This window comes from Strix aluco, unplaced genomic scaffold, assembly GCF_031877795.1.
Source record: "Strix aluco isolate bStrAlu1 unplaced genomic scaffold, bStrAlu1.hap1 H_1, whole genome shotgun sequence".
Classification (NCBI taxonomy): domain Eukaryota; kingdom Metazoa; phylum Chordata; class Aves; order Strigiformes; family Strigidae; genus Strix; species Strix aluco.
The window spans coordinates 826,748-849,393 of NW_027436666.1; the positions used below are offsets into that span (position 1 = coordinate 826,748).

At 35.3% G+C, this 22,646-nt stretch overlaps 1 protein-coding gene across 26 annotated transcripts in view; it reads left to right on the top strand.

The window, feature by feature from the left end:
• The window catches only part of LOC141919139 (RNA binding protein fox-1 homolog 1), a 766,805-nt gene that overhangs the window by 704,069 nt on the left and 40,090 nt on the right, over positions 1-22,646 (top strand). For all 26 annotated transcript variants that reach the window (XM_074814133.1, XM_074814139.1, XM_074814151.1 and 23 more), the window contains 2 exons: positions 9,940-10,072; positions 19,566-19,605. In XM_074814133.1, the coding sequence (XP_074670234.1) occupies positions 9,940-10,072; positions 19,566-19,605 (173 nt within the window). The remainder of the gene's footprint in view (positions 1-9,939; positions 10,073-19,565; positions 19,606-22,646) is intronic.

The following is a 22,646-nucleotide window of genomic DNA, read 5'->3' on the forward strand; positions in this document are numbered from 1 at the left end:
ATATGGGTTTCATTTCACTCCTGCAAATCTGTTTTTAAGTGCCTTGATGTTTATACTCGTTCTTCTGTTAATCTGTTTAGTGATGGTGCAGTATATCTGAACTAGCACGCTTAAGAGTTTTATAAAGATAGACATGCCCTGAGTTGTGTGCCACTGACTTTGTTTTAACTTATACACCATCCTACACCTGGGAGTGGGAGATGACTGGAATGGTGTGCATAACATTTTTAATTGTAAATTGTGGAGAGTATCTTTGTTCTTTAGTTCAAATAATAAAAATTATGTTTGACCAAGGACAGTTGAGCATCTCGTGTGTCTTAACTTAGTACTTTCCTGTTAATGGAGATATGGCACTTGGCCACCGGCAGTACTCGTGACTAATCAATGAGTTAGGACAATAGGATTGTTTGGACTTAGTCCTCTCTGTATGCAGCTAAATAGTGAGAATTACGTTTAATATTTTTTGGCGTCATGATCTACGATATTATTGTACATAAGATCCTTTGTGTAGAGTCCTAGATGCAGGCTTCTGATGTTTGCATTCTAGATGCTGTGTTACTTATTTTTAGTAGGTAGGCACACACAGTTGACCGTACATCTCAAATCATTCTGTCTGTCAGATGTAAAGTTGTTAATTTTGTGGTTTTCAGCTTAGCCTGTAAGATTTGGTTTCAAATAAAGACTTACTTTAGTGTCACTCTTTCTTGCATTGTGTGATGGTTGTTATTAAATCATGGCTCTTTGAACCATGTTGTATACAGCAAAATTCTTCAACCTGAATTTCACAAATAGTAAGTACTCTTGGGGAATTAACATTTTTAATATCTACATGACTTTGCAGGTGCAATTCTTTGTTTTGACAATTTTTTCCATTATGGCTTGGATTAGGTTAATAGCTGGAATTTTCCTCAATCACTTCCTGAATAAATTGGTCCCAACCCAACAACGTTCTGACAACGTTCTTTTTTACAGTTTAATAATTCCGTTGAGTTTTAGTAATCCTTGTGTCATCCAGAGAGAACTCTGGTCACCACAGAATTGACTTTCATAAACATTCAAATTACTAAATTTTGTCACCTTTTTATAGTAGTGCTATTCTTCATCTAGTTTTCCATAACCATGTCATTTTTACTTTGTCTCAGGAATGATGTTCAGCTAGACACAGGTGAATTTTTCCATTTGCTTGGAACTTGTAGATGTCCAACAACCAGGAATATGACAAGTCATAGATCAGTTTGATCATCTATATTTGAAAATTGTTCTTTAATTTAAGATCAGGTGTGGTTTCTCTGATCTCTTCTATTTCTTTTCCTTTATGGACTGGTTGCTTTGTTGTTTGTTTTTACCTACTGAGATTATTCTTGTTTATTAGAAGTTTCTTTTGTGAAAAGTCAACTGTTCTTTGTACATCAACTATTTGTATTCTTTGTAACATCAACTGTGCAGTACTCTTATTTTGTTATTAAGTACGCTATAATTAATTTGACCATCAATTATAGCGTCTTTTTTATTCAAAATTGTAGGTTGGTGTAATTACATAGCTTTACAAAAAAATTCTCAATCATCTGTTATTTTTCATCTCTCCACATCCTCCATTTTCTTCTGCATGTTAAGAGAAATCCCTTCATGTCTGAGGGATCAGGTGGCTGGATATATAGTCCAGTAAAAGAAGGATGAGATTATATGGGAATTTCTGGTAATCACAGAATCACCAAATGACTGAATTTCAGAGTGGCTGAGGTTGGAAGGAGTCTCTGGGGGTCACCTTGGCCCCCCCTCCCTGCTTAAGCAGCATAACCTTGAGCAGGCTGCCCAGGACTATGCCCAAACAACTTTTGGATATCTCCAAGGATGGAGACTCCACAGGCTCTCTGGGTACCTGTGCCAGTGCTCAGTCACCCTCACAGTTAAAAAAGTTCACACAAAAGGATGAGACAGTTTCCAGGCTTTAGCATCAAGATTTTGCTCCAAAGGTTATAAATCCCTAGTGTATAATGGTATCAATGTAGATAGTAGCCAATGGTGGTTTATTTATTGGTATATTAGAGGAGATTAAACAAAGGAGGGCAGAGAAAAAGAATAATTCCATATATACTTAATTATAAAGAAAACTAAGTGTGACTTCAGTATATGCAGTTGTTGTTGAAATAGTAGATCAAATAGATCTGGAAACAAATTTAAGCTAAAGATAAACCAATTAAAAGTTTTGTTGGAACAGTTAGGTGTCTTCCTACTATTTGACATAAGTTCATTAAATAGGAGGTTGCTTTTTCTGAAATATTTTATGTATGTTTTTTGAGTGCACTTGATTATGATGGTCGTTAGGTATGGAAAAATCTACCATCTTATTTTTCATATGTCTGAGGATGAAATAGTTGAAAACAGTGTCTTAAAGCAGCTGTCTGTCCTCTTTCTAGAAATATTTATGTAAACTTTCAGGGTATACCTTATTATAAAAAGTTTAACCAAATTTATGTAAAATTTGGTGCTAATTTGGATTTGACTGGAAGCTTAATGCAGTAGTGTTGTGTAAAGGGATTCAATTACAGTGTGCAGTGTTTTGTAAGTAACTGTCTCACAGAAAAAGTTAATTAATCAGAGCTGTGTCAATTTCCTTGTGCCATGTCAATTTGCAGCAAGGTAATTAATCACTAATCGCCCAGCATGCAGCAAACTAAGGGACAATCCGTGAGTCATTTATTGTTATTTTTTTAAAAACAAATGGCACACAGAACCATGAAGAAACACATCTTGCCTTTCATAATATTTTTATCGACAGTTTTGCATGTTGTAATAGACTGCAGCAACAAGCAGCTGTAGTTCAATGGAATATGAATATTAAAGAAACAAATGAGAGCAGATTTATAGGCCATTGCTTTTCTGTTATGTCAGTTTTGAGATTACACTGAGCAAATGAACAGTGAAAAATTACTCTTCCATGTGGAGAATGGTGATTAGACTTGTACATTAATTAGAGATTTTTGTTTTCCTTTTCCAATGCATTTCAAATGAGAATGTCCTATAAGTAATGGTTTGTCCAAAATACAGATTTATTCATTCCTAAACAACAGTGTTTAATACTGACATATATTTTTGTACAATAGTAAGGACATGATTGTTCTACTAATTTTAAGTATGTGTTTCAAAAAATAAATAGATTGTGAATGAAGGAAATAGAAGTGACCAGTTGTGACTGTATTTGACATACATGCGAAATTTCCTTTGAATTCAGTTAATTCACAGCTCGATCCCAGGGTTAATCATCTCACAAAAGTGACAAGTGAAAAAATGTATTTTCAGCTTGCTATTTTTAAACATTGTGAACTTTCTAAAGATTTTTTTACCCTGAAATTTTAAGAATCCGTATGTGTATTCATATATAATGTAAAAGCCTTTTTATGTTAAAATCTGTAGTAACAGAGCTTAAATTTTCCTTGCCCTGTACTTTGGACTGTGTATTTAAATGCAAAGGTCTGCACACATCCTCTTTAACACAGGTTTTATAATTCTTTTAAAGAATGCCAAGTAATACTACTAATTGCTATTACCGTAAAGTGAAAACTCATTACACGGCATCGGGATAAACTCCTGATTCTGTTCCTGAAATCTCAGATAAGATCGTATAGATTATTCTGCTTAGCCTTTCTCAGCGTGCTACCAATTATATCTCTTTGTTTTTAATTTATTGTCCAGCACTTCTGAAGTGTTTCCTCAACAGGGATCCTCCTGAACTATGGGAAAAATGTAAATGTGTTTCCTTGCCTTTCTAACATTTAAGCTGCGTTGCAGTAAATTAGCTATAAACTGATTTAGACATGATGTAACATTAAAATTCTTTACCGTAAAACATTTGAAAACTCTTGATAGTGGATGACCTGCTAGTTTGTGTGAAGGAGGAGAGATTAGGAGTGATGAGAGGTAGATTCGTTCATCCATTTTGATGGCACACCTTTCTTGAGGCATATGGCACTTTCATACAAATTCAAACCACAGCACAAAGGCAAAGAATAATTGCCCATTAAAATGGCTGTATATTTTTATGGCTTTGATACAAAATCTGCCCCCTGTTGTTTTCTGCATCTGCTACTCTTCCATCTATCCCAAAGCTTTAAAACTTTAATACACAGTGTATAACCCTTAAGTATTTTTTACCAGGTTATATTCCTCCTTTTGGGAACTTAAGCATTGTCATTGTTCCTTCAGTCTTTGTTTTCCAAGGCATGTTGAGATATGGTGCCTAGGAAGTGCACCTACCTGTCATGTTCATTTAATAAAATATTAATAAAACCAATGCTTATATTACATCTTCCGGGAGAAATTAAGATTTGGTTAAATTTCATCTGTGAACACAAAGATTAAGTTCCTCTTCTTTTCCTAATGTTCATATTTGTTTTCTATATAAAATCATTAGTTACCTGAATTTTGCCAGTATATTAACATGAATCCTGTTAATTCCAAAGGACTTTTTATTTGCCTACATATTGCAATTTGCTGAAGAGATTTCATGTTTGAGATCTAAACTGAAGTTTGATGAAGGAGGTACCCCGACAGTGTTTCCATGTTTACAAAACGTATCCAGAAGAGAGTACTTTTTGGACAATATTCATTGTAATAATACAATTTTTTTAAAATTTTATCCTGTTAAATATAAAAATAGAACAAATAGGTTTAAAGAAGGAATCTTACCAACGTAATGTTCCTAAAAAATTTTCATTTAGGCTATAATACAAGATGATTTTTATGGTTTTGGATAATTTTATCAAGCAAAACCAAGCACTTCAACAGTATATTGTTTTCACTCTTCTTTTTTAATTTGAAAAAGTAAAAATGCAGTTCCACTGTAGGAACTGATTTTTTGTTGTTGCCCGTGTAGTCTCATTCATATTTGAACAGCTGAATGAATCACTACAGAACTGATGGGGGGCTATTAGATGAGAATGTAAATTGTTTCTTTGGCTTGACATTTGACTATATATAGTCCTTAGAAAAGTCGTGTTTGTTTTTTTTTAACCTCATATTATCACCTCATATCATCAATGTGTAGTTGGAGAAATCTGCCTTTTCTCTATCACAGATCAGAAGAATTTCAGTCATCAAATTGCTTTGATAAATTTAAGGTACTTTTGCTTAGAAGTGGACTCAGATGCTTCCCTGCTGAGAGTCAAACACATTTTCAACCCCATTATAATAGCATTATCAGTGACTGAGTTTCAGCAGTTTGGCACTGAAGCACTAAGGAAGGTTGACCTACAAACTGTAAGTCATTAAAATCTTTACCCCTCCTGGCTAATATATTCATTACTTGTGGGGCTGGTTAATAGCACTTAATGCTTCCTGATGGGAGAGCCCTTTCAATGAAATTGTTTTTATGAAGTCCATTCTTCAGCTGTGTTCTAATGGTGCCACTTCTGCTGGTTATTTTGGAGTGAGGATATTAAAAAGTTGGTAGCAAAATAAATTCTGTAGTTATTACATGTTCCTAACCATATGATTTCTCAGCTGGGCTGAAGTAGCATAACTTTTTTTTGCTGAACTCAAATCCAAGGTGGCATGATCCTGATTATTTTACCTCTACACTTAATCTTTAACATTACTACCTGGAAATAGAAGGCTTGTTTACTCTGATTTTTAGACTGACCCAAATCAGGTTTTGGGGACTGATATAATTCTGTTATATATAAACTCTCCTGTTAGACCTCACTTGATCATAAGACCTTGTAATGCCAGTATTAGTTCTGTATTTTTCAGGCTTAGTTTCCATCATGTCTTATCCTCATCCCGACAGAACTCCAAATCACTAATCTACCTTCCGTGGAATTGCTTCTACAAGCTTTTTTGGAGTTTTGCTTTGCTCTAGACATTTTATGCTTAATGATTTTATTAAGGAGACAATGCAAGGCAAGCATAGGAAAACAATAACTTCAGGCTTTTCATTTTAACACATCCTTTGTGTTGCAAATACTTTGAAAATGGTAGAAATCACTGTCTTACCTTAGCATCTCTCATGAATGCTGAGCTTCCATTATGGGTTCTGGATTTGGTAAACACTTATGGGCTAAGTGACTCTTCCTGCTTATCTCTATCTTCTAGCCTTTTCTCCTCTTTCACAAGGGAAAACCTTCTTTCTCATAAAAATGTAATACTATTTTAAAAAAATATTTTATGTTCTTTTTTACTCATCCATTGATGGAGGCACTCTGCTTTTCCAGTGACATTTCTTTGTAGAGAACCATTCACTGTCAAAGATTTCAGGTCAGTGGCCCTTCTTATAATTCTTTCCAAGGTTGTGACTACCATGCAGAATAAAGATTATTTAGGATAAATGCTCAGTTATTGCAAAAATTTATATTTTAATGTAAATTAATAAAAATTAAATTAAAAATAAATTAATATTTTCTATCTGTGTGAAAGCTGGATTGAATGGTACAATTCAAGGGGAAAAAATACTCATAAACCACGGTAGGAGTTCATGCTTCCGCAGAGGTATATTCTCACTGACTCCCGTACAACTTCTGCACAGTTCCAGTTGGGTTTCATTAGACCTAATTTCTTCGGAAAATCAAGAGGTAGGTCCATTCTTCACACACATGTATAAGGTGTGTGGCTGTATGGAGGAATTGTGAGTTAACTTCAAACAGTGCATTTTACAGCAAAAAGATTGCCTAGGACCCTGAGTGTTGCACTGAAAGAAGGCAACTGCCTTATATATTGCCGAACATTAATTACAGAGAATTAATTGCTGAAACAGATCTCAGAGCAGGAGTTTCCAGATCATGTATTGCAAGCCCACAACATTGTTAGATACCTTACATTGCTGGAGCTTAGACTTTTTCGAATTGGTTTGGTTTTCTTTACCACTGTTTCTGTTTTTCTTGTGAAAGTGTTTTCTGTCACTATGTAGAGAACTACAGGTGCACGTGTAAGTGAAGAAGTTGTCCAAACTGCTCAAAGGTTGTCAGACTTCGGTCATTTTTTGTCAGTGGATTTTAAGTCAGAGAAATTTTTCTTAGTCTTGGCAGTTTAAGAGTGCCCCTAAAGACTACAGGTTATTTTAAAGGTAGCTACAGACTATCGGCCTTCAGGTTTATCATTTAAGATACACACCATTTCAGATAGCAGTTTTTCCTGGCCAGACTCTCAAGTCCATTTTCGCCCATTTGCTTAAGCGAACTCTTCTCAGCACTATTTTGTTGGAGGTTTATTAATTTATTTGCATGATTTTTAAAAAAGGCACCAATTCTCAAAATATTGGAGAAACTTACTTCTCGAAATGACCATCTACTAGGTGGAAAGGAGTCACTTTTCTCATGCAGGCAGACTGGAAGCAAATATTACTCTTATAACAGAGATGATCATACTGGATTAGATTACTTCTCCATCTAGTTCAATACCCTGTATTTGGAAAGGAATAAAAGCTGAATGCCTAAAAAAAGTTGTAAGACTGAAGCGACTGCGGAGGTATATTGTTCTTGAACATTTTGTTAGCTTTCTACAATTTGGAGTTGGTTTTGTAAACCAGAGGTGATGTCTTTATACTATTTCTCCGCAGGGAAACTGTTCATCCTTTTCGATCATATAAACTTTCAAACTTTTAGCATCCATAACATCCAGTGGCAAAAATTTCCATGGCGGCTTAATTAGAGGCTGTGTGAAGAGCCTCCTTTTCCCGTATTTTCTCCATTATTCATGACTGTGCAGCTTTGTCATAGCTCCCAGAGTCACTTCCTTTCCATGCTGAAGAGTACCAGTCCACTTCATTGTTTCTCTTACAGAAGTAACAGACATGATTATAATTAAGTGACCGTTTAAAACGTATGTTGTGTGCATCACCTCATTTAAGCCAAGACAGGAAGTCTCCAGCATGTGGCATTCCCAAATACGTTCTCTAAGGGACAGAAGTGAACAGTGATGACATGTGTCCAACCCTCATGTTTTTCTCATGTATTGCTAACTTCCATCTATGAAATTTTATTAGAGCATTGCACCTTTTATTTATCTGTTACTATCTGGAGACAGTCCACTCTATCAGAGGAACTACAGCACAACCTGTAGATCTTTTTACTGTAATGTTTGCCTATATATTCAGTCCTCTGAAAATTATCTTTTACATTTTCGTGTGAACACTGTACTGATTAGTATGCAAGATTGTTTACTTGGAAAGTAAAAGAACAAAAGTTACAAGGTTTGAGCAGTAGGTCATGATTCTAGCACTACTGCGTTTATACTGTTCAATATTTGAATATATGCAAAAGTACTTACAGTATCTGAATTTCAAGTATATGATATATATGATCATTTTTCCCCCCAAAAAATGCTTTCCATGACTCTCTTTAAGTCTGCTTAAATGCAGTTGATTGCAAAGTTATCAACAGTATATTGAGTGCTGTAAGTTCATCATTCTGATTGTGACACATATTCTTTTTACAGAAAGAGAAATAAAAATATGGTATTTGCACTTTTTAAAAGACTGTTTTAATTTATTTGTATTGCCATAAGGTGGTTTTATGTTGTATCACAGACATGTAAATCTTTTCAGAATTACTGTGTAACCTTTTTGTCAGTGAGAGAAGGACCTAGCAAAGCCCCAAAGCCACAGTAGTAAGGCAGTAATGGAGAAGTCACCATTATTACAGTATTTTCCTTCATACGTTCAGCTAGCAATATCTACAAGTTGTGATTTCTTTCATTTTCTTTTTCAAATTCAATGCTTCTTTTAAAATTTAATGCTAAAAGAGATGAAAGACAAATGTGGATTGAAATCAATTTGTATTTCAGGCTTGAAAAACTTACTGTTTTGTACATTGTTACTTCTATTTGCTTGCTTCTTATTAGGGCTTTGCTAAGCAATATTTATTTCTTTTATCTATTTATATGCTGAAAAAAATTCAACACAGTGAAGCACAACTGAAGTAACCTGAGTGCCAACAGAGCTGGATTTGATTTTCTCTGTCTTACTGATTAATTCATTCAGAAAATAGCTATTCTAACATTGACCAGCAATATACGTAGAAAGGAGAGATGAAGTAATGAAGAACTGGTTAAAAAAACTGTCACAGAAAGCAAAGTGGATTTTTTTTATTTTTATATTTCAATTAAAGAGTTTATGAAGAGAGACATTTTACAGATAAAAAACTTGAAGTTGCACTGTATTACTGTTAAATTTCTGATTAAAATATTTTAAGTCTCACATGGAAAGGTAATTAATATTTACACTTAGTTGCAATGACATTATAAAAATGTCTGAGTTAATTTCTTTGTTATCTGTCTAAATTGTTTCTGTTGGGTCTGGATATTATCTGAATTCAGATAGATATTTCCAACCTATGCAACTCTTGCCTTTGAAGGACTAATGGGTACTGTTATGAATTAGGTACACACCCAAAATCTGAGAAAACTCTTACTCTGTCTTTCTTGCCCTTTGTACGCAATTAAGATCCAGTTAATAATCAACTTTAGAGCAAAAGTCAAGCTCTGTTTGATTGGTAAAATCACTGGATAATTTAGATCACTTTAGATCACTTGGTCTAACATCTCACCTCCACTTAAAGCAGGGCTGACTTTTGAAGATAGATCCAATAATGTGATGGAAATCTCTGGCATTATAAATTTGAGCCTGAACTGGACCTCAAGAGTCTCCTGGTAGCAGTGTTGGCTAAAACACTCAACATTATTTTTAATAGTGTCTTCTAAGAGAGTGAGAGCCACCTATGATGCTGCCATCTAAATTCCCAGTTTGCTGTCTCCTGTTTGCATACAAAGAGTTTTTGTAAGAAGAGGAGGCCTCAGGTTAAAAGACTAATAATTTACTTATTTTCAACTCCCTCATCCAGTTACAGGCAAACTGTAATATTAGCACAAGCATGCTGCTACATTACCCTTGTTTTAAAACCGTAGACTGATCTGAATATTTTACATTCATTCCTCTTTTTTTCTTCACAGTGCCAGGATTTCCCTACCCTGCTGCAACTGCAGCTGCTGCTTACAGAGGTGCACATCTAAGAGGCCGAGGTCGCACGGTGTACAACACGTTTCGTGCAGCAGCACCCCCCCCTCCAATTCCAGCCTACGGCGGGTAAGGAGATCAGCCTCTTTCACCTATTAGCATGAATCTCCAAAGGCTACAAACTATGTGTGAGTGTGGTGCATGCTGATTGTGTCTCACTGCAGAAACCACCACAGCATGCAACCAATCCCAGTGCTGGAAGTGGTGCACCTTGCACGGAATGTTGAAAAATGACTGTAATTTGTACTGCCATGGTTGGTGGCCTTAAGCATTTCAGATGTCACATATTGTTATGTAAATGCTCTTAGAAACGGAACGCTTTGGAACAGGGAAATTGTTTCAGCTAAAGATATATTTTTGATGATTGCAAACATCTGGTTATTAAGGAGGTTGGATCAAGTTAACTTCTTTTTTTTTTTTTTTTTTCTCCAAATAATCCACTGAAAGTTGTCTCTGGACCTGAAAGCTTAGCGGTATTTTTTGAGTTTTGTTTTGGTTTTTTAATTATATTGCAGTTTGTTTAGTTTTTCTAGTTGACATCTTTACCATGATAGAAATCTGGGGTGCTTCTCTCAGGGCCATGTGTTTTTCAGTACGTTTGCTTAAATAATACCTTAAGATTTCACTGTCAGCGACCTACATTTACTAAAACCAAGTAGTAAACTAAGGAACAAAGGAGAGAAATTCTTAGTAATAATTTCTAGAAACTCAATAATCTCCTGTTATTTCAAAAGATTTTTTTTTTTAAGTTATATTTTTCAGAGAAAGAAAGAAGAAACAAATTCTCCTGTAGCTCTGTAAATGCTGGCACAGAACGGTTTTGTGTGCTGCATATGATATTTAAAAGCCCCAACATAGTCAAAATCAGCTGTTAAGAAATTGGGAAGTTTAGAAACTCATAAAACTGAGCGGATCTCAGGCCAGAATAGTATTTTGTCATAAAAATTTGGGGTAGACATGCCACTACCTCTTTGTAGAGCAACCAGATCTTTCTGAGAAAGGGTAAGGAAGGGTTTGCAAAGTCTTTGAGAGAAGGCAATCGATCTGTCCACCCTCACTAAAATCCTGTTCAGCAGCTCATCTGCTCTCACTGTGGATAACCCCTTGTAAGAGAGCTTGCAGCACAAGACCCTGTCCTCCTAATTTGTTACGAAGATGGATGCCCTTCACTAGTTCCCTCAGTTTCTCATTAAACCTTTGTTCTATTAAGTCAAAAGCCATGTTTTTTTTCTAGACAAGTTTGCTAATCTAGTCAGTCAGCCTTTGAGCTAAATTTTCAGGGATATGCAAGAGAGACACTTTGACCATTCCTTCACATCGGGCAGTTATCACCTCAGAGAAATAAGATGTTCTAAAAATGAACATAAAAATGATGCCACAGAATCAGGGTATTTTGTAAAAGTGTATTCTATTTTTTTTAAGTGTTTGTGTAGTTTAATGAGCAGAATAATATTAACTAGTAAGCAAAACTGTATTACCACTACTGGAGGAAACACTATGATTTTTGAAGATTGCCTGAATTACCTTTGAGCAAGGATGGTGTCCCACCAAAATTATCCTACTGTTGCCCAGACGCTCATTTAGGGTTAGTCCAGGTATTTGTACATGTCAATGACAGGAACAAGTTTAGAATGCCCTACAAGAGTCGATTTCAGTCTGGATGTCTCAGCTACAAAATGTACACTGCACATAAAGAAAGTGGACTCTTTCCATCTTTACTTAGTTGAAAAAGAACTTAGATTTGAACATAGTGTGCAGTACGTACCGAGATAACGACATGGGTTATTACCAGTTTCATGATGTCATGAACATAATACTTTAGTTTAATACAAAGTCATAAAGTTGTATAAGAAAATATACACCAGCTATGTGTGATACAGTTTTTGAATTGGACAATACTTTTTTTGTTACTAGTTGCAAAATTTGCTTTAAGGGGCCACATGTGGGTGCTCTGTGTATGTATGTGTGTGGTTTATACATTTTATAGTTTAGTTAGTACAGTGACTCAGCAGGAAGAATTAAATTTCCAAGTGTAATACATATATATTCTCATGTAATTGTACTGCTTACTTTCAGCATCTTTAGGTAGCAAGTTAGATGTATAAACGCTGTGAAAACCTCTTGTAACTTAATACAGAAGTTTCGCACTGCAGCCAGGTTCAGCAGCGTTTTGGAACTGGGTTCCAAGAGGTCAACTCGGCACTTCTGCATTCTTCTGCGGAGTGGTTTGCCAGTTAGGTTGGACAGATCTCGCCTATTTCCTTCATGACCTGTCCTTAAAGGTGACTTCAGAGGGAGCTGTGCATTGCATCATTAAGAAGTCGCACCTTATTGTTGTGAATACTGCTGTCTGAGATTGAACCTTGGGAATCTAGGGCTCACCTTTCCAGTCAGTATGTTTTCTATCACAGTTTAACGCTGCAGAAGTTTTCAATTAGTAAGCTTTGTCTTAATTTAGATAGACTTCAGTTCAGATATTTGTCAGGTTTAATTTTCTCCATCCACCTATGCTTTATAACAAGGCACTGCTTTCCAATGCACAAAACAAACTTTCAACTTTTGTAGTTCATGGATCAGTGCAGAAATAATACATACCTCTGTTGCACTGATAACACAGTTGGATTAATAAAGCTCTATTCTGAAATAATTTTGGCCTTGTGTATTAGATCTTGTGCTAGTAACTTCACTGATACAATAGTACAATTTGGAATTTTTTTGCAATACTTTGTTCTGTGCTCACCCATTATGTAGTCTGACCTATCAAAGCAGCAAAAAGGAATTTTAATCACATAAAATCCTTAATCAGTTAAAATAAATTATAAGAATGTGGTTTTCAGTCACAGTGGGAGTAGGAGTCAAGGAATAATAGAGAGATAATAAAGAGATCACAGAGAATGAATCGACTTACAGAAGGAAGCAAACAACTTGGAATATTGATACGAAAAATTGAAAAAACATTGAATGGCCTTTTGCAATTCATTTAGTAACAATTTCTCATTTTTCACTCAAGGAAGGAACCCAGCCTTAGAGCCAAGCAAACAGTTTCATACTAAAATGTTTTCAACCATTAAAAAAAAAAAAGACATTTATTTTGTATAATGATGGATGAAATTTTAATTATAAATTTACATTAAGTTCCAGCACTGTTTAGTTAGAAAAATATTACTTTTCTTTTTAAAAAAGAACCCACATATAAGTGTAAAATTGAAAGCTGAAGTTTGAAATTACCGTTTTCATTTTCTTTTATCAACCTTAGAAAGCTTATTACTGAAATAAAATATAATACTTCATCTGAAATAACCTTCACACTTCAGTTTTGGAGTAGAAGCTGAATAATTTTGCTTTAAATTTGGAAATCAACTGTAAAGCTAAGGGTGTGTATCCTTAGACTAGACTGTGACATGCTGCTTCCTCTCAGCAGCACTGTCTGAGGATTCCCTGCTCTGTAACAAAAGCCTTTTCTATTATGTCTCCCTTGAACCTGTGGTTGTTCTTGTTCACTGGTATCCTGTTTGATACTGACTGTGACCTTTTCTTAGAAACTGTTTATCAAGAAATCTAAGAAATGGCAACGAGTCCCAGGCTGTAAGGAAATCTAGATCTTGTGCTCATTAGGCGAAACAAGTTAGTGTGGTTCATATGGACAGCTCTCTTCTGCTGGGCCTCACAGTTACTGAGAAACAGCAAATACAGCATGGTTTGCTAGGTCTGAGAAAAATTCTTGATTATAGCTGTATATAAGGCCATTGTTTTCTTATAAATCAAAGAACAGCACATATGCTTTAAAACATGTCATTTAAAATGGAAATCAGTGTTCATGAGTTATGTAGCACTACAGAAATAATTAATGGATCCTTTCCTTGCGAGTGAGGCATTTCACTAATTCCTTGAGATAGAGTCTTGTTTATTAGCTCATGGAAGATACTTCATTTTTAGCATCACTTCTAATGCCTTGAAATACTACAGTATGCAGCTTACTCATAGCTTCATATGTATAATTTGTTAATGTACAATTGTCAATGTACCATACAAAACCAACCGAAATGAGGGAGTAAAGCTTCATTTGTGTGAGAAAACTGAACGCTGAAATTTAAAAGTGTTTGGAGATCTACATTGCATCGAGAGCTTAGCTTCAGCACTATGCTGCAGGAGGAAGAGAAGCAAGACGGTTGTGTTGTGTGTGGCATGAGCGGTGCATGGAGGTCAGAGCTTGTCAGTATGCGAGGAGGTAGCTGTGGAGCTAGGAGCTAATCCCTGCTCATCTCAGGGGGCTCTCCCGGAACTCCACAGCAGGACTGGTGACTTGGTTGAGGAGCAAAGCAGTTACTATTTTAAGCTGACTAAATTCCTTTCATACCTTCTTTTTTGGGACAGCTTCCATATGGGAAGATTTGAGCTTACTGCTTCTTTGACCTTTGTTTCAGGCTTCTCTCTGGGTACTAGATAGTGTTTTGTACAAAATAATTTCTTTAAAAAAAAGAAGACATCAATAAAAAAAAAAGTCTTCTTGGCTTGACTTACGTCTTTCTAGGATTATCTATTTTATTGACAAAGTGCCTACTAATGGTGTAAGAAATATCCTAATAAAGCAGAAGCTACTAGCAAAGGTACTCTTATGACAGACTGTAGGTGCAGTTGGCAGTACCTACATTGCCAAAAGAAAGGAGAATCAGTTTTTGTTCTCTTTGGCAAAGCACTGCAAGCAGTGATTTGATTTTGATACCTGTAATTAGCAACTAGAAACTCAGCATTCTTGAAAATCATTTGCCAAATAGTAAAACATCATGAATATGATGCTCCATCTTTATACTGCTGTCAAAAAAGACAGTGTCACTGTATATCTGGTAGTATAACAGATATTAGTAGTAGATAGCAGTATTAATAAAACTAATGAGAAGCCCTTCTGTTTCAGCATCATTTGCCTCAAGTTATTCACAAGTTTAGTGTGTGATTACTTTGTCTTTATATTTCTTCTCTGCTCCTTCCAGTTCTGATGAAGCTAACAGAGAATTAGCTTGCAGTCGATATCTCTGCTTCTGGTGTCTTTTCTGGGAAGACAGGGGACAGCGGGACAGCAATATGCTTTTTTCTCTTTGGAACAAAGAATATTAAAAAAAACCCTCAACCCTAAATAAAGTTGTGAGGTTGGGGAGGGTGGAGGAGAAGTAACAGAGACTATTCAGAAACAGTCCTCCTTTGTTAAAATAATTGTTTTGAAGTGCTACTTTCTAACTCATTCAAAATGGAAAAGAAGCTTTATTTTCCAACACCTTATTCTGAATTAGAGAAAGAAGGATAATTAATATAAACTATTACATCTACTACGGTAGTTATGGTTTTTGCCAATACACTTCTTCGGGCTCACAGAAATTTCCTCTTACTTTGGACTCTGTGCTTTGTATATACGTGCAATTGTTAGAAGAAAAAAGGTGTTTTGCCAGCGCATAGTGATTTATGTCTTCCAGCTTTGTTCTCTGCAGCAATGCCCTCAATTAATTTTCCAAAGCAGACAACATAACTTGTTTGTGGCAGAAAATGTTGAAACTGGAAAGACAAGAACCTGGAATTAGAGAACATTCTAAAAAGTTGAAACAGACTCAAGCAAGAGTTTCAATTCTATATTTACAACAGTGAAAGTTGTGTTAGTAGAGTGTTGTGAGGTGTTACTTTAATTCCTGGTCTTTTTGGTTTATTTTAAATAAACCAAGTTGCATCTCTTCTTTTATTTGCTTCATGAAGACTTCATATAAAATGTTTTGTATAAAAGGTGATTTCTGAGACCAAAAACTGGAAAATATGTGTAGGACAGTGAAGGCAACTGTACCAGCAATCAGAAAATAGAGAACTTTTGTTTCTCGGGTGCTTTCTCTCAGTTGTTGTGGAGGGGAAATAGCGAACTATAACCATGATTCCTATTGCAATGAATGAAATCATGATTGTAATGCCCATTTGTTACACTGAATCAATCGCTCCATGCACTTAACCTGCCTTAGGTTATTTATGTTAACTTGTGCAGATTGTGTGTATGGCTGAGGGCCATATATACTCAGCTGCTATGAAGTTACCAAACTAAGGTTTGTACAGTCAAGAACTGTTGTCTCATGTTATTGATAGGTTATTAAACCCAATCCTTTTGAAAGATGAGGATAGAAAAATGATCATGAAGACAGATGTAGTCCTCCCAGGATATTACAAAGGTGAAATCTAAACTAGTAAAGAGTTTGTCTTAATATAGTTACAAATATAAGACAGAGAGACTAAAATAAAGCAGCCAAAACCATGCAAAGCAGATGTGTAATAGTTGGTGAGAAAAAAGTTTCATATTTATAGAAAATTTCAGGAAATGGCTGCCACATATGATGCTATGTAGATGCACGTTTTCTTATTAAATCAACATTTCTTCTCTGAGTTTTCCTTAGCACAATAAAATCATAAAATACAACTGAATAAATCCCCCAAATTTGTTGCTCTTATGTAATGCCTTCAGGTTGCACATTAACATGTCCTCCATTCCTGAGTGAAGTAATTCAGATTTCAGTTACTTGGTTGTTTTCAGACCCTGTGTTGGTTTACAAGGAACTGAGGGTGTATCTGTCTGACAATACAATTTTTTGAATGTAAAGTATAAAAGGAGCTGTGGTGAGATGGGTCCCTGTGTGATGCATTCAGTCTCTTTCCATGCTTGAGATTTGTCATCTGTTTTCTGCCTATAGCTTCAGAGAGAGAAAAGGGGATGATAAACCAAGCAAATTACTCTTTGGAAAATTATAGACTGAAGGAAAGAAAAGCACAAGAGCAAAATACAGCTCTTGGTGTTTTACACTTTGTCCTTCTGATGAAGGGTGCTGTTAGAAAATGCATTTGATTCCACTGGTAAGATTCAGTCACAGGAGTCAACGAATGACAAGGACAGTGAATAAAGAAAATATTATCTGAAAAATCTATGAAAGTGTGAGGAATTACTTTTCTTCAAACTTCAAAAGAAGCAGAAGATTTTGTATTTAACATAACTATCGTACTGCAAGACTATATGGAGGAAATAAGATAAAATCAGCTGATATCTTTCCATAGTACATGTCCTGCTTGGAAGCATTACACTGAATTGCCTGATTCTGTCACTTCATCTTAATACTAACCACGTTTAGTGACAGAGTCATGCTTTCATGTCTCATTTTAGTGTTGGGTACTTCCTTCAGTATAATATTTATGAAGCAGTTGCATATTTAGAATTCGAAATAAGTTTCTGTCTGTGCAAGACTGAGCATTATATGTAAAAGGAAGGCCTAGGTGAATGAAGTAACCTATCCGAGATTACAACCAGCTGCACTTGGCAATTAAAAATGTATTGGCCCCTATTCATCTTGCGACATCCTCACTGTGTATCCGCAAATCACCAAGAGGAGGAAGAAAAAGAAGTCCCCTTTCTGACACATATTCTTTCAAAAGCGTTATTTTCTGAACAGTAATGTTTAATAATAATTGAAAATAGTATGTTTTAATGTGCTGTGGTGGGTTGACCTTGGCTGACTGCCAGACCCTCACCCAGCTGTGCTCTCATTCCCCCTCCTCAAGACTGTAGGGGGAGAAAGTAAAATGGAAAAGCTCTTGGGTTGAGATAAAGACAGGGGCATTGCTTACCAATTACCATCATGGGCAAAACAGACTTAATTTGAAAATTAATTTAGTTATTGCCTATTAAAATTCAGATGGATGGTTAGAAACAAAGACAGAACCTAAAACAACTTCCCCCCGCTCCGCTCCTTCTTCCCAGGCTCAGCTTGAGTCCTTCATTCCCAACTCCTCTACCTCCTCCCAGCACAAGTGGCACAGGGATATGAGGAACTGAGGGTTGTGGTTACGGGGCCTCCATCTTCAGTAAACCTTGTATCATTTGTGTATCATCTCATAAAACTCCTTCTATGTTGTTCACAGTTGTGTACTTCTACCTCACAGTCATGTGGAATGTTTTATTTCTTATGTGGAAACAGATATAAGAAAAATATGTAATGTTTTAAAATAATCAAAACCAAAACGAAGGTACGCTACAATGTCAATAGCAAGCTCTCTGAAAGCTACCAGTGTAGACCAGATTTGGCATATTTTGTTCTGCAGACATAATAAATAGAAAAATACATGAGTAAATGTCTGACCTTACTGAAGCAAATGGCAGATGCTGATTTAAGCGGAGCTGAGTTTTCACACGTTATTATTCCATATCAAACTTTTGTCATCAATGTGGTTTTATCAATGTGGTTTGTGTGCATGTATGCATATTTATGATTTTCTCAAGTGATTCTGATTTAGATACATACCAGCTCAGCCCTGTGGGTTTTGGTCATTGACCTCAATAGATCAGTTATATTTCTGACATGAAAATTCTTGTTGGAATTGCAAAACAGCTTAGGCTAGCAACTTGGTAATAACTATTATTCCCAGATAATAGTATTCCTAAATTGAAAATATTGTTGCAAAAAAACTATTGTGTGCTCTCTTATTTAACTCTCAAAACAACTTGGGTTGATTCTGATATTGGAAATACCCATTTTAAGTTGCAGAACTGACAAGTGAATGTAAAATTGCAGGACTTACGTAATGTGTGTATTTGGTAGGCCACTGTTGTGTAGTTCCAGTTTTATTTAGTGTAATCATTTAAACCATCTTTGTCGTCCTGTGTCATTTATCCTAAAGCGTTTAGAATCTAAAATTTGAACTATTTACAATGACAATTTATCTTAGCTGAAATGCAGCAGTCTCTGGGTAAACTGTTAACAGCAATATAACATGCTACATTTTTTCAGATAAGTAGTAATGTATCCAACCAAAGCTGCAGGGGAGCTCAGAACCATTGGCATGTTTGCCAAAGTTGTAAAATGATAAAGCGAGGAAGGTTAATACTTCTTTTTTGTAAGAATAATTCCATGACATTCTTAACAGACCTGTTGTCCCTATTGGAAATGTATATCAAGCCAACAATGCAGTGCCTATGAATACTCTCATCTCTGTGTACACTGAAGTATTGAGATTTGACCCAATAGGTAGAATACCACCACTATAATTATTTCACACATTCCTCTCACCATATAAACTTATGCTGTTTTGTTTTCCATCTAAGTTATGACAACTACTGCTTTGCTTCAGCGGGTTGATATAATTGCAGGACAAGATAGTTCAAGAGATGGCATTTTGTAATGTGTTAAAAGTGATTGTATCATTGGCCCACTGAATTTTTTTATTAAAAAACGCTGCCAATATGTGGTTTCTTAAAAAAAAAAAAAAAAATAAAAGAAGAAAAAACCCCCCAAACCTTATCAAAATTATTTTCAAATCCTGCCATGCTTTGCCTCTCTTTGACTAAGCATTTGGCATACTTTATAAGATGTGTTCAGTACAGTTTAACTTCTGATAATTACTACCAACCTCCTTAACCAATGTGAAGAGTGCCTTCGTTCCCCCTCCCTCTGTACTTGTGACAAGACTAACCTCAGCTGTGCAGGGGTTGGTGGCATTTGCATGTGGAAATGCACTAATATGGATGTTTTTCTTTGTGTGTGCATCCTTGCAGTGTTGTATACCAGGATGGATTTTATGGTGCAGACATTTATGTAAGTATTCATTGATGTGCATGCTGTCCTTGTACATTACCAGAGTCATTCTTTTTACAAGTTTGCTGCCTAGCTTGACTCTGTTTTGTCTATTTACCATCCCTTGCCTGTCAGAAAGAATTGAGAAGAATATCTCTCACATTGGAAGACCTTTCTGTTCATTACATCTATCATTGTTCAGTGGAGCTGAATTAACTCTTCAATCAAATGCTGAGTGAATGCAAAAAGATGTGAAAAATGTGTGTGCGTGTGGAGGGGTGTCTCCCTTCAAAATTGAAGTACAAAGAAAAAAATTAAAACAAAGCAGAAACATTCTTCTGCAAATCCCCAAAAGCTCATTTTTTAAAAAATCAAGGCAATCTAAGTATTATTAATACCTGAAGTATGAAAATACTTTATGGAGAGATACAGATTTCTCAAATCCAGGCAACATTGGGTATACATAAGTGCCATGGTGATAGTAGAGCTTAATTACATAGTAAGTTTAAGATATGGCTATGTATTATCTGTAAGCTCAGTAGACTTTCATCGGCTCTTTTAAAATCCTCTTATTTCAGTTTAAATAAAATGGGTAGAGACCAGTCATGATATAAGTGGTTATATTTGTTAGTAAGGATTTATAGCCCTGGATCCATCATTAGCTACTTCACCTCATTGGCCACCACTTTCCTTTTATATAATATCTTTTAAAGTTTCTTACCAATACTGAAGTTTTTACTTTGAATGTATACAAAGAGGCTACTTATGTCTGAGTATGCAAGAGCTTTCAGGTGGTTGAGGGTGAATTTCACTCTTACCTATGCGTGGATGTAAAATATTTTACTGATGCCCCAGTAATATTTCACATTTGTTATTATTTTGATAAAGTAATCTGGTCCTAAGTTACAGGTATCATCTTTATTTCGCTAGACAACTTTCTCTAATGTACTTGTACTTCTTTCGTACTGTCTCTGTTAAGATACAAAGAGAGTTGCAATTGGTATGAATATTAAAAATTTGATAGGTAGTGCTAGGAAATATTCCTTGTATTCATTATCAGCAATCTTTTAGAAGTATATCCAAGGGGGAACAGATTTTTTTTTTTAATAGGTTTTACATAACGAAGGAAAACAATTTGAATTTATGGATTAAGTAGGTTTTGTTTTTCTGATGGAGGCAGGAAGAGACTGATACTTATCTGAAAATTCATTTCTGTAGATTGTAAATATATTTAAAATAAATGAGCATGGGTTAAAATTCTCCCCCTATGTAGTTATGTACTTAGGGATGTTATCAGTAACATATTGTTTACAACACATGAGACTAGTCCATTTGCCAAAGGCTTACTCAAGTGTAGTATGCTGATCTAATCTCACCTAAACACATTGCTGCTGAATTTTTGAGCTCTATAGGATACGTGGTACAGTGTGGAATTTCTTCAAGTGTGGTTTCCAATTTTCATATTTCTTCAAACTGTCAAAAGAATGTGACATCCATTTTGCTCAGTTTACCAACCTAAAAATCTGAAAGGCAACAAGACATCTTTCTCAGGATTGCTTAATGTGATAGTATAGGTGAGAATTAAATGTTAATGTAACAGGTCATAGTTTTGGAACCCACTGCTACTGAAAAACAGGAATACCTCTGTTGGCGATTGACAATATTATTTTTAGGTGGCCTTACACCCTCTCACAGACTTTAATATTTTGTTTCCAAATGGAAAGTGATTTCAGTGAGGAAGATACCGAAGACATTACCAATTTCTAGTATAGCCTAAGTTTTGTTGTCTGGAATAGCCATGTGCATTAGAAAATGGAATAACTATGCTGGTGCATTTGTTTTCATTCAGTTGCAGTCGTGTATTTCTGATTGCATTTCTTAGTTCTCTTAATGCAGCAGAGTGTTTACCTTTACAGCAGTTGACAGAATTAAAACACTCTTCTGGAAATTTGTTTAATTTTTTTTATAATGTACAAAGCTTCGCATTTCATAATTCATTTTTCTTCACATTTGTTCTTTCTTGCATATAAAACATTTTGCAGGGAAAGGACAGGGAGATATAGAAAGAACTGGCATATATCAAAAGAAACCTTACAATTCAGTGTATTAGTTCTTAGTGTATGAGTTTGCAGTGGACCAAGTTATTTATTATATCCCGATTGATTATGACATACACAGCTTTTCATTTCAAGTGTGAGCTGAAGCTTTGTGAAAGAACAAATGCTTTGTGAAAAAAAAAAAAAGGAGAAAAAAATTAAATAAACAATATAGGTTTTAATAGTAGATTGGAGAGACAGGAACCTTAAAAATACCACAGAAAGCAAAACAAAAGGAACACCGCACTGAAAAGCCAGACTGAAAATAAGCATTGACAAGTATATCAAAGTGGGTTTCATTCTGATATGATTACATTGAGTACCAGCAGTAATATGGACCATGCTAATCTTTTCATAACTGGCTATCAATACAGCTTCTGATGGTTAGATTTTGTGGAAAGGAAGAAGGGAAGACACAGAAAGAGACTGGTTGGGTAAAAACTTCAGGATGAACCAAGAACAGCAAATAGCCAGAGTTGCTTAATACTAACCAGAGAAATAGAAGAGAATAGGAATATAAAAATATGTTGAAAATACAGTCTAAAATGAAAAATCAACAGCCATGATTCTAGATGTAATATAATATATTCTGTATTTCATATAGTTCTATATGGAATGTAATAATGCTTCTGAAATAGCTGAGCTATTGAATTCCTTTTTTAAATGTGCCTTTGAGTAGGAAAAATAAGGGAGATGATTAGGAAGTAAAGAAGACCTTTTAAAATTAAGTATTGATTCACTAAGAGAAAAAGTCATTAAAAGAGAATTAAGGTCGCCTGCCAGCAAATACAGAAGTTCCTAGATGAAGATTGACACCTGTGAAAATAAGAAAATACACTGCACAAAATGAAGCAAAAATAGTAACACACAGAAATATGCGATTAGAATAATAGGTCTACGCTATTGCTCTCCTTTATCTGAAATCTGGGGGGTTTTTACCATTGTCATAAAGAATGTTTTCAGAAC